General features: G+C 42.1%; 1 protein-coding gene across 1 annotated transcript; it reads left to right on the top strand.

Moving 5' to 3' along the window:
• Positions 1–3306: 3306 nt before the first annotated feature.
• On the top strand, positions 3307–13054 carry LOC124287903 (T-cell activation inhibitor, mitochondrial-like). The gene is given in 10 exon segments (XM_046724389.1): positions 3307–3427; positions 4134–4272; positions 5088–5211; positions 5879–6037; positions 6040–6112; positions 8392–8615; positions 8837–8928; positions 9567–9811; positions 11213–11344; positions 11904–13054. Coding segments are annotated over 10 exon segments (1458 nt in total). The 5' UTR covers positions 3307–3398; the 3' UTR covers positions 12145–13054.

Consider the following 13054-nt stretch of genomic DNA (forward strand, 5'->3'; position numbering starts at 1 on the left):
CCGGATCTTCACAGGTTGGGTTGCTGAAGACAGTTAGAATTGGTCTTAAATTAGAATAAGGAAGACCAATTCTAACCCGGATCTTCACAGGTTGGGTTGCTGAAGACAGTTAGAATTGGTCTTAAATTAGAATAAGGTTGCTGAAGACCAATTCTAACCCGGATCTTCACGGGTCTCGAATATAATGATACTTTTACATTGACACTTCCAGTGGTTCTCAACGCTTAATGGTCAGTAGATAGACGCCATACTTTTGAAATGACAATAACACCAAAAACCATACATCCATTGTTTGACCGCCTCCGTGGTGTAGTGGTTAGAGCGTCCGTCCGGAGAGCGGAAGGTTGCGGGTTCGATCATACCAAAAGACGTTAAAATATGGTACTTGTTGGTCCCTGCCTGGCGCTCGGCATTAATGGGTACAACAAGGCCTGGTCGGCTCGGAGTCAGTATAATGTGTCTGAGTGGGGTATTCATGCTTCACTGCGGCATGGTATCTCAGTGAGCTAGCACTATAAAACCAGCTTCAGTCTGGGCTAGTACAAGCAGCCGCACATACACATACACGCATATGAGCGAAATATTCTCAAGCACGACGTTAAACCCAATTTCACCTCACCTCACCCATCAATGGAAGGACATTGGTCGTTATAGAATAGCCCACTGAGATACCATGCCGCAGTGAAGCATGAATACCCCACTACATTATACTGACTCCAGTCGACCAGTCCTTGTTGTACCCATTAATGCCGAACGCCGGGCAGGGACAACAAGTTCCATATTTTTAACGTCGTTTGCATATGACGCGATCGGGGATCGAATCCTCGGAATACAATGACGCAATAAATCAAGTCTCTTGACCTTGACCACCCGATCCATTCCGTTCCTGCCAACGTCCAATAAGGACTCTAGGACCTATTCTAACCTTATTGGAGACTGTTCTTAGAATTATATTGAATACTGAAGGATACACTAAAATGGATTTGAAAAAGCAATTACAAACATTTTTGTAATCGTAAAAAGATCAGTTAGCTACTCATGATGTGGATCACTTGAATGTCTAGCCTCGACTTAATAAGTTACAGACCGCTGCTATATAGGTGGAATATTGCTGAGTGTGGCGTTAAACAACAAACCAAAAAATAGAAACAAAGACGTATGTGAGATTTATAATAATTATTTCACAAACAGAAATTATTTTCCAATAATTGACTGAAAATTCATTGTAATGCCGGTCTTGCATTTGCCGCAATTCATTAAGAAAGTGTCAATGGGTCAAAATTACAATTTACAGAAATCAGAGTTCATTCAATAAGTGCATAAAGAGTCACATTGTGAGACAGAAGTCAGGAGACACGTCACAAATAGCGAGTGAGACCACCTTTGGCATCCACACACACCAATACACGTCTCCTGGTTGACGTCGTCAGTCGGCGGATGACGTCAGCAGGAGCCTGTTCAAGTTTCTGTCGGTTCGCTGGAGGTGGTGCACACTCTCAGCTGTCGATCAAGATGATCCCAGAGATGTTCAATGAGTTCATGTCTGGAGAACGCGTTGGCCTAGGCAATACGTTGACGTTGACGTTGTGCAGGTATTCTCGAACAATTCTGGCGGTGTGAGGCCTTGCGTTGTCGTGCTGCAAAATGACTCCGCTTGGCTGTTGTCGAATAAAGGGCACCACAAATATCTCTTCATCCCTGTGTCGCTGAACATCAGATTTCTTCGGATGATAACCAGTCTCTGGCCACAAATGCCGCCCAATACCATGCTACCCCACGGCCCCAACGAACGGATGAACGTCTTGAACGCAGTTTAGAGACAGTCGTTCTCCTCTACGTCTTTTCTGAAGAGACTTTCATCTGTAAAGAGCATTCTTTCCCAGTCATGTCGCTGCCACCGACGTACAGTTCGTGTCCATTGCAGTCTGCGTTGACGGTGTAGACGGATCAAAGCCATTCATGGAAAGGGCGGTAGACGCGTCTGCTGAGTGCTGTTACCGCCGTTGACGTTGCCGTCATGAATCTGTTCCGGAGAGGAGGTGGATCTGCCGGATGTAGCGGTCTTCGGCCGGTGTCGTGACTCTTGGTCTTCCCGATCTTGGGCGGTCTTGGGTCTGGTCTGTTTGCTGGTAGCGGTTTATCAATTTGCTGATGGTGGCCTGGCTGTAGTTGAAGGCTCTAGCCAGCTGACGTTTTGAAGGCCCCATATTGGCGACAACGGTCGGCCTATCTCGTTGCGCTGCGTAAATCTTGGCATATTCGTGGTGGTGTTTTGGCTACTGCACGTTTACTCTGTCCAACATCGGTATTTATGCCTCAGTCATGCACGTGCCTTTATACCAATATCCGGAGCGGTGGGGTAGCCTAGTGGGTAATGCGTTCACTCGTCACTCCGAAGACCCGGGTTCGATGACCCACATGGGTACAATGTGTGAAGCCCATTTCTGGTGTCCCCGCCGTGATATTGCTGGAATACCATGCGCCTCTTAGGTTATTTTACACTGCATGAGTTCATGATAATATGAGTATTGCATTTTTTTCTCATGAAATGTCACCAGAATTTAATATTCAGCGGTGTTACGTAAAACATAAAATGGACTACGTTAATGTTTTTCACTTTTTGCATGAACTCCTAATTAAATTTATATTATTATTATTAATTATTATGCATGTGCTTATTATTAATTAATGTGCTTGTATGTAATGTCTGAGCGAGAGAGAGAGAGAGAGAGATAGAGAGAGAGAGATAGAGAGAGAGAGAGAGAGAGAGAGAGAGAGAGAGAGAGAGAAAAGGAAGTATACACTAAAAATTGGATTTGACACGCAACTACAATCAGTTTTGTAATCTTAAAAAAAACCAGCTGCCGTTCTGCAAATGTTTATTTGTTTGTTGTTTGTTGTTATGTTCCAGCTAAATGGCGGTGGTCTGTAAATGTTAATGGGATGGTGTGGTATCCCAGCAGCTAAAGCGTTCGCTCGGGTTCGACTCCCCACTATGTGAAGTCCATTTCTGCTGTTCCCACCGTAATACTGCTCGAATATTGCTAAAGCAAAACCTTAATCTCTCCGAACTTACTACATTTTACAATTTCGAATTTTCAGCAACCCTTGTGTTTTTTTTAAATTGGGACACTTTGTGAGATTCAGCAAAACACGAAAAGAAGAAAATTATTATTTCCAGGTCTCGAGATATACACTTATGGAGATGAATGTCTACTTGACGAGATCACCACGGCGGGGAAAACGGGTAGAAAATAAATAGCGGGCATCCTCAAGACATCAAGACTGAGAGTTATGTCCCTTGGATTGTGCATTTCTGTTGGAAACTTATTGTTTTGTTTGTTGCAAATGGCAAGGTCAGGTTGTAAATATGCCATCCAGAATTACCAGGTTCAAGTATGTTGAAAGTCTCACTAACGGGAGCAAGGTTCGTAAGTTTAACTGCCTTAGCATTGTTATCGCATTTCGCTTGACTTCAAGGCCCTCAGTTTTCACCCACTTTCCAGCTTGTTTTGGGTTTTTTAACGTGCATTCTTTCACGTTTATCCGTAAACACATCATCGAATTGCATTGATATATTAACACTTTTTGATAAAGTTGACTAGTGTTTCTCTTCGAAAAACTCACACTTTATAGGTCAAGGTTTGTCTTTGAAATGTTGACCCGTATTCCCGTGTATCATCGGTCTGAACATTTGCCTCGATAGGATCAAGAAACACCCTTTTCCCAGACACCTTATATGTTAACTGCACTCAAGTCACTTCAATCGTGACACGGGTAGTATGTCCATCCACTTTTTCCCAAAAGGCTACAGCTGTATAATATCGACGAGGTCGCTTTTCTAGGCGCGAATGCCACCCATGAACTGCAATTACATTCAGACAGTAACTCATGAGACTGAAGAACGTAAGATGATAGTGGTGAATAGGCTTTAACACTGAAAATACAACCAATCCTAATTATCCTATCTCACATCTGCAGCTGGTGGTGGAAGGGTAGGTGTCTGACTCTTTGTAATACACAATTACTATATTGTGATATACTATTACCAAATTATTGTGCAGTATGACTATATTGTGATACAGTATTACCATGATTACCATATTGTTATTATTACATATTACCTTTGTCAGATGGATTGCACACAGTAGGCTGACTCAGCATGTTCATGTCTCGGTGCGGCATCTCAACGTGCAGGAGACAGCTACTGCTCTACGTCCATTCTATTTTGTTGTGCATCCAGATCTGTTTGGAAAATATCCAAGGGAGCGGGTATGTATGGGGAAAAAAGGGTTTGATGATGTTCACAAAATGAAAATACATGTACAAGTACTTTATTGACAAATGAATATTTAACAATATGTTGATCTGAGTGCAGGAAATGGCAGCCTCCTTGCATTTACAGGTGAATTTAAATTTAAATATAAAATTAAATCTTATGAAAATTTGACTGTTACTCTAATGATGCCTCTTTCCTTTATGATGTGACAACACTTCCATATACAGTCACATCAGATGAACCATGAGTGTTATTTTATCGACCAAATCAAATATAGAAGGGACATGTGCTAAAGTCAATGAGTTGTCAGCTTTCTAAATGATTTGGCTTCATTTTATACCATCTTATTTTGAAAACTTTGATCTGAGCAAAATAAATCTGCCACAGAACAAACTGTATCCTTGACATGAAATATCCGCAATGATATAATAGCACTGCTTTATGTTTTTACATTTTGAACTTACCTATTATGTTCATTTTCAAATAACAAAATCAGATATGATTGTCTGAATGCTTACCTCATTCATATTTTGTTTGAGTGGCATTTTAGAAGTTGGGACGTACAATATTGAACCAACTCTATGGACAACAACTTCTTTTATTGCGTGAGTGCGACGTTTCGTTACAGATTCTTGTACCATTGCCCTCACTCATTTCTACAATTTATAATCCTTGGTTACTGATTGGCTGATTACAAAGTTCACTTGATGCAACCAATCTTTAAATCTTCTTGTAGATAGGTGTGTCATCAGAGAATGATATCCTATTTTAGCAGGACCAATTAACACTCTATGTTTATTGTTTACAGTCTGTGAACGAGGAGTCTTTGAAGCGATTACATGAGTATATCACATGTCTACAGAGGTCAGGGTCAGCTCACCCGACTGTCCTTCAGTTCTTCTTTCGCCCACAGCAACTTTCAACAGAGAAACGTACGTAACAGGCATATGTTTAATGAACAGCTTTCAACAGAGAAACGTACGTAGAGGAATATATTTAAAATACAGCTTTCAACAGAGAAACGATGTAGCAAGAATATATTTAAAATACAGCTTTCAACAGAGAAATGTAAGTTGCAGGAATATATTTAAAATACAGCTTTCAACAGAGAAACAAAAGTAGCAGTCAGTTTGAGAAACAGAAACATCAACATTGGCGGATCCAAGGCGGGTTTAGGGGGTTCGAAACCCCCCTTTTGAAAATGACTGAAGACCTCATTGAAAGTTAATGTTTTACTTTGGCGGAGCTGAGGGAGGGTGGGGGGTGGGTGGGTGTGTGTGTGTTCAAGGGGTTTTACAATCTCCCTGAAATCCGCCTATGATCAATTGATCAATAGAGAAATAGTAGGGGCTGGTAATTTATCATAGGTGCGTGTGGGTGATGAGTCAGGAGTTGGGCATGACAAAATGGCACAAAGGAAGATGGAGGGTCGCCAAAATGTAGGACGACTGAAAGGGGGATGTTAGGGCATTAAGAAAGTTACACATGGAAGTGTCAGCAATATACGATAGTGCTAAGACCAATCCTGACATATTCCAACCCTACCCTTTTTTGACTGCTCCACAATGTCATCTCATTGATACAGTTCTTCTGTTTCAGCTGCTCTTCAAAGTGTGAACGTTTCGTTGGCATCACGTGATGTACGAGACACAGTTAAAACAATTCTCAGCTCTTTCCATCTCCCCCTGGACTACATCAGCTCCGTGCCGCTCAAAACCTCCTCAGCCAGTGGTCAGACTGACCGACCAATCGACTGGCATCCGTCTACTATGCAGCAACAGGGAAACCAGATCCCAGGGAAAGACCTCCAAGTTCTGTCAATATCACTCTCAGGTTAAATCTTTTGTATATTCCACTTGTAAACAAACTAGGATTTATTTAGCATTGTTATTATTATAATTGTCTTGTGTCAGTTCGGGTATATATTAGCAATATATGCCAACATGGTCAATCTCTTCGACTGTTCTCAAAAACAGTAAAAGTTACTTACCTTACCTCGGAGAGCGGAAGGTCGCAGGTTCGATCCCTGACCGCGTCATACCAAAAGACATTAAAATATGGTACTTGTTGGTCCCTGCCTGGTGCTCGGCATTAATGGGTACAACAAGGACTGGTCGACTGGAGTCAGTATAATGTGCCTGAGTGGGGTATTCATGCTTCACTGCGGCATGGTATCTCAGTGGGCTTGCACTATAAAACCAGCTACAGTCTGGGCTAGTACAAGCAGCCGCACATACACATACACACGCATGCACGTCGTCATATGGGCGAAATATTCTCAAGCACAACGTAAAACTCAATTTCACCTCACCTCACCAGAGGCCCAGATAAGCTGCGTATCCGGGTAAAATACGCATTGAAAATTTACATTACGCATTGAAAAATAATTGTTGCGTACCAATAACGCATTTAAAATGTTAGATACGCAAAAAGTTTAAAACAAATGCGTACAGAATATATTTCTAAAAATCGCTAGCGTAATGAAAAAGACATCGATAGCTATCAAGTTGTACTGTTAGTATAGGACAGGTGTTGTACTTTCAGTATAGGATGAGTGATTTTTTATGAAATCATTTCCATTATATTTAAGTTGGTTTTGATTAGGTATGACATAAGGCAGAACATACCTGCTTAGTAAACTTACTCAATGACATAATACTTAGGTGAGTAAAATGACTGAAATACGCACATATTTGAAAGCAGTGGGTAACGGAAAATGAAATACTCACTCAACATTCATAATACCCACTCCAACAAAATACAGTGGGTACAGTACCCACATGAGCTAAATCTTATCTGGAGCTCTGCCTCACTTACCTCACCTCTATGTCAGAATGTTGATTTCTGAGTGAGTGAGTTCAGTTTTATGCCGCTTTTAGCAATATTCCAGCGGGAATACCAGAATGGGCTTCACACATAGTACCCATGTTGGGAACCGAACCCGAGTCTTTGATATGACGAGCAAACGCTTTAACAGTAAGCTATCCCACCATCCCATGTTGATATCTGATTGGGCTCAAATGATCTCGATATCCTGCCATTTACACATGGATTTCTGACCGAGACAATAAATTGCATACACTCCACTACGAAGCAAAAAGCTGCCTGTTGTATATGAGTTAATGAAAGTCACAGTACACATTAGCCACATCGCATTCAGATAGCTGTTTTCTATCAACTGTCAGTTTGTTTCTCTATCTTTTTGACGGAAACCAGTTGGCCAGAAACCATTGTTGTAGCAGGTATTTGTGGTTTTATGTGTCCCTCAATATGGACACATACAACTGCAACTGTTGTTAAATACTAAAACTGTTGGTTTATGCCTACATTCTCTACAAATATACACTGAAGACTGAGCTACAGACAGTGCTCCTAACATCAGTGTTTTATTTCCCACCAAAAAAACAAAACCAATGCCAATTTATATACCTTGTTTATAAAACAATTCAGAAAGAAAAACATTACAAGCATTTGCTCAGTTTCTACATTTGCAATGAGACTGACTGACTGAGTTTGGTTTTACGCCGCTTTTAGCAATATTCCAGCAAGATCACGGCGGGGGACACCAGAAATGGGCTTCACACATTGTGCACATGTGGGGATTCGAACCCGGGTCTTCGGCGTGACGAGCGAACGCTTTAACCACTAGGCTACCCATTTGCAATAAGAAAGTGTTTAATGAACATAGAGATTTTCTGGGTTACATCTTCTTTTTATTCTTGAGTACGTTTCAGGGCTGTTTTGGCCCCATCATCAGGTAAAACTGATGATGTGACCAGAACAAGCCCTGAAACGTTGTACTCAAGAATATGAAGAAGATGTAACCCAGAAAAATCTCTATGTTCATCAAACAGAATCTTCTAAAATGCCAATCAAGAAAGTGTTTGTCTTCCATTGTTTTATAGACAATGCTTGTTAGCATATTGTGTCATTTGTGTGTCGACATGGTGCGACACCAAAATAGTGACCGTAATGAAAAATACGTCCTGATATTAGTTAGACATAGGGAGTTTGTTTCCTATAAAAAGATTATTAGAAAAAAGGAAACAGCATATCTTGAAGAGTTGATAAGTCTTGCAGAATCCAAACCTTCAACATACTCAATATTTCAGGTCATGGTTGTTGAAAAATATAGAGAGATCTCGAAGTTTCCTGGATTCTAGTCAGTCTACAAAAGAGGACATTAACAGGATCTGCAGCGCTCTCCAGGGCTCCATAGGGCTGTCCAACATCCGCTGGGAGAGTGTGTGGGGATTCAGCCATTTCAGGGGATGTGTCAAAAGTTTCTACAGACTTTATACCGAACACCCAGAAAGAGTTGGGGGTATTCTCAAAGGTCAGTGCATGTTCGAGGCATTCAGATCAATCCTGAAATAATAAATAAATAATTTATTTGTTTTTCTGATCTTCAATAAATCATCAGAATGTAATGTCTAGTGTGATATGTTTGTTTGACTGGCCTGTCTTGTATATCTTATGCACATGAATTAAGGTTTATATTTCACTTGTTTGTTTTTATTCTTTTACAGTTTCTCAATGCTATTTTGTGTTGTACAGGACGTTCTCTGGTGTTCAGTAACAGTACGGGTGTATCAGTCCATGGAGAGATTGTCCTCAGCAGTGAAGATGTCCCTACCTACTGGATGACGGTTAGACTTGGTCAGAATATCTGATATAGAATACAGTCAAACACTGATGTTTCAAACTTACAGTGTCATAAAGTAAAAGCTTGGTTCCCGAGTATCCCTTATTTTGCCGTCATTTTGCAGTTGTTTTGAACCTCTGATAACATAAGTAGTTACTTACATCACTTAGAATTGGTCTTCAGTATCCAATGCTTGTCATAAGACTCGACTGATGGGATTGGTTGGTCAGGCCTGCGGACTTGGTTGCCACATGTCATCGTTTCCCTATTGTGCAGATCGATGCTCATGCTGATGATCACTGGATTGTCTGGTCCAGACTCGATTATTTACAAACCACTGCCATATAACTGGAATTTTGATGAGTGCAGTGTAAAACTAAACTCACTCACTCACTCACAAGATTCTTTCAACCTTGACTCAGTTTAGTTTGGCTGTATATAAAATCTTAGATATGGTCAAAGGCTTTTTGTCTCTATTTGTCAGCTATGGTTTTATTATGCTATAAGTCAGTAGTATGAGTATACTAACAATGTTAGCAAATATTGTATGTATTATTTTTGTAACAATAAATCCATCATTTTTTTAATCATGTATTGTGAATGATCCACTTACATTAAAAACACCTCCTTGTTTTAACCCAGCTGTTGATGTCGGTGAGATCGTATGAGGCGGTGTTGGAGAGGTTGCCGCTGATGGAGGATAAGCTGTCTCAGCTCCTGAACAACATCCAGATTGTGCGCCGGAAACGGAGACATCACCTGGTGATGGCCGAAGAATATGAGTTGTTGCTCAACAAGCTCCTCAACTCCCTCCGTCGGTGTCAGGATGCTGCTAGGACGAAGCTGTTGCAAAAGAACCTCTCACATCTGCAGCTGGTGGTTGAAGGGTAGGTGTCTGATTCCACGGCGTTGTCTCACATCTGCAGCTGGTGGTTGAAGGGTAGGTGTCTGGTTCCACGGCGTTGTCTCACATCTGCAGCTGGTGGTTGAAGGGTAGGTGTCTGATTCCACGGCGTTGTCTCACATCTGCAGTTGGTGGTTGAAGGGTATGTGTCTGGTTCCACTCGTCCTCTCTGGGTACATCTGCAGCTGGTGGTGGAAGGGTAGGTGTCTGGTTCCACAATGACCCTCTCACATCTGCAGCTGGTGGTGGAAGGGTAGGTGTCTGGTTCCACGGCGTCCTCTCACATCTGCAGCTGGTGGTTGGAAGGGTAGGTGTCTGGTTCCACAATGACCTCTCACATCTGCAGCTGGTGGTTGAAGGGTAGGTGTCTGATTCCACATCTGGCTGTCTGGTTCCAGAATGACCTCTCACATCTGCAGCTGGTGGTTGAAGGTGTCTGGTTCCACAGGGTGTCTGGTTCCAGGAAGGGTAGTCTCACATCTGCAGCTGGTGGTGGAAGGGTAGGTGTCTGGTTCCACAATGACCTCCTCACATCACATCTGCAGCTGGTGGTGGAAGGGTAGGTGTCTGGTTCCACAATGACCTCTCACATCTGCAGCTGGTGGTTGGAAGGGTAGGTGTCTGGTTCCACAATGACCTCTCACATCTGCAGCTGGTGGTGGAAGGGTAGGTGTCTGGTTCCACAATGACCTCTCACATCTGCAGCTGGTGGTGGAAGGGTAGGTGTCTGGTTCCACAATGACCTCTCACATCTGCAGCTGGTGGTGGAAGGGTAGGTGTCTGGTTCCACAATGACCTCTCACATCTGCAGCTGGTGGTGGAAGGGTAGGTGTCTGGTTCCACAATGACCTCTCACATCTGCAGCTGGTGGTGGAAGGGTAGGTGTCTGGTTCCTGCAGCTGGTGGTGGATGACCTCTCACATCTGCAGCTGGTGGTGGAAGGGTAGGTGTCTGGTTCCACAATGACCTCTCACATCTGCAGCTGGTGGTGGAAGGGTAGGTGTCTGGTTCCAGAATGACCTCTCACATCTGCAGCTGGTGGTGGAAGGGTAGGTGTCTGGTTCCACAATGACCTCTCACATCTGCAGCTGGTGGTGGAAGGGTAGGTGTCTGGTTCCAGAATGACCTCTCACATCTGCAGCTGGTGGGGGAAGGGTAGGTGTCTGGTTCCAGGAATGACCTCTCACATCTGCAGCTGGTGGTGGAAGGGTAGGTGTCTGGTTCCACAATGACCTCTCACATCTGCAGCTGGTGGTGGAAGGGTAGGTGTCTGGTTCCACAATGACCTCTCACATCTGCAGCTGGTGGTGGAAGGGTAGGTGTCTGGTTCCACAATGACCTCTCACATCTGTGATATTGACTGACCATGTGACATCTATTGTAGAGAGTCTGGACCCTTGGCTCTGTGCCCCACTGGTCAGTTCCTGGTCCCAGCATCCATCCCAGGCTCCATCCTCATTGACTACATCGCCAAACACAAGCAAGAAGCTGACAAGATCCTCACCGACATGGAAAAGTAAGATTTACCAAGCTTCGGACTGCTTGGACAGATGATAGGCAATTTAGCATAGCCTGCAATTGAATTTAATCCTGTGTACTCAACATACCCTGGTCAAAATAAGAACACAGAAACATAACCTAGGATGCGTCCATTCTGCATTGTGCCGTATTCATGATTGGGACTGTGATACTGTTGTATTAGATGCATTGATTGCATTATATACGAAACGAGCATGCGCATAAATGTCTCGCATAAATGTCGTACTTGTGCCTCTGTTTCGTTTGGGTTGAGGAATATGGATTTATTCCTTGTTATGGTACAGGGTACATTTCTGTATTTTGACTTTGTTTTGGGTACATTTTTGTACACAGAAATGTACCTGGTGTACATATCTGTAGTACCTGTGCCGCCAACGACCCTTCAGCATAAATATTGTTGGTCCTCATTATTTTACAGAGTTTGATGTATAAAACTTATTATAAATAACTTTGTGTCTATATTTTAAACTGCTACAATGAATGCTAAAGTTAATGCAATATAAACGTGAGCTACTGACACTCTCCCTATTTTCCAGTTGTCTGCGACAGGAACAGGAAGTTGTAGATTTGTGCCAGGCTGAACTAGAGTTATCTGCCCTTTCCAAGGATGAGTCCGTGAATCCCCAGCAGATGGTTGACTGTTGCCAGAAGCTGATTGACGAATCATGGCTACTGGGTGTGTCGCTGAAGGGGCTGTGTCTGCGAGTGTCACACTTCTACTCTGTCATGCAAGACGGAGAAATCTGTATTCCCTGGGACTGGAAGAGCAGCTCATGATTGAGAAAGGGAGATATCATACACAGATTTCCTTGATGTACAAGATTGGGGTCAAAGTGACCCAAGAGTCCAAGAAATATGATAGTCCTTTAAAGTACTGAAATGGTGCAGTGTTCTGTATTCTCAAATTGATGTCTTTAATTGAGTGATTCGTAATGATAGGATACTGAGGAGGCGAGTATATTGTATTTTTATTAGGGCTGATGAAACACCTCAGGCTTCCATACACTTTTATGACTTCAGTTCAACATCAAAGCTCAGTCAAATTGATGGGTAATCACTAACACAATGACAAGAAAATAATTGTAAGGATACTTGATCATATATGACAGTACTTTCAAACTGTAAAAGGGTACAGTTTCAGAGTAAAATTGCATTAGTTTATGTTTGTTTTTAGGCAGGACAGGAAAACCAAATCTGATACTTTGACTTGAATATATAGCATAAGTTTACGGGTAAAGTGCTAGATAATGATCAGTCTGGTATGGTTGTAATTGATACAATTTGGGAAATGAGTGGTACCAATAAGAATGGGGAAGCTTATCATAAATCATGTCACATAGTTTAATTGATGAAATTTTCAGTCTGATTAATTGAAAAGGATTCATGCAATGTAAACTGACTAACATTGATGCGTGTCCCAACTGGATAGATCGATGCTCATGATGTCAGTCACAGGATTGTCTGGTGCAAACTAGACTATTTACTGACTCCCATCATATAGCTGTAATGTTGATGTGTGTGACATTGAACAACTTACAAACTAGACTATTTACTGACTCCCATCATATAGCTGTAATGTTGATGTGTGTGACATTGAACAACTTACAAACTAGACTATTTACTGACTCCCATCATATAGCTGTAATGTTGATGTGTGTGACATTGAACAACTTACAAACTAGACTAT

This window comes from Haliotis rubra, unplaced genomic scaffold (genome assembly GCF_003918875.1).
Source record: "Haliotis rubra isolate DU_JTF1 unplaced genomic scaffold, ASM391887v1 Scf408, whole genome shotgun sequence".
NCBI classification, from domain to species: domain Eukaryota; kingdom Metazoa; phylum Mollusca; class Gastropoda; order Lepetellida; family Haliotidae; genus Haliotis; species Haliotis rubra.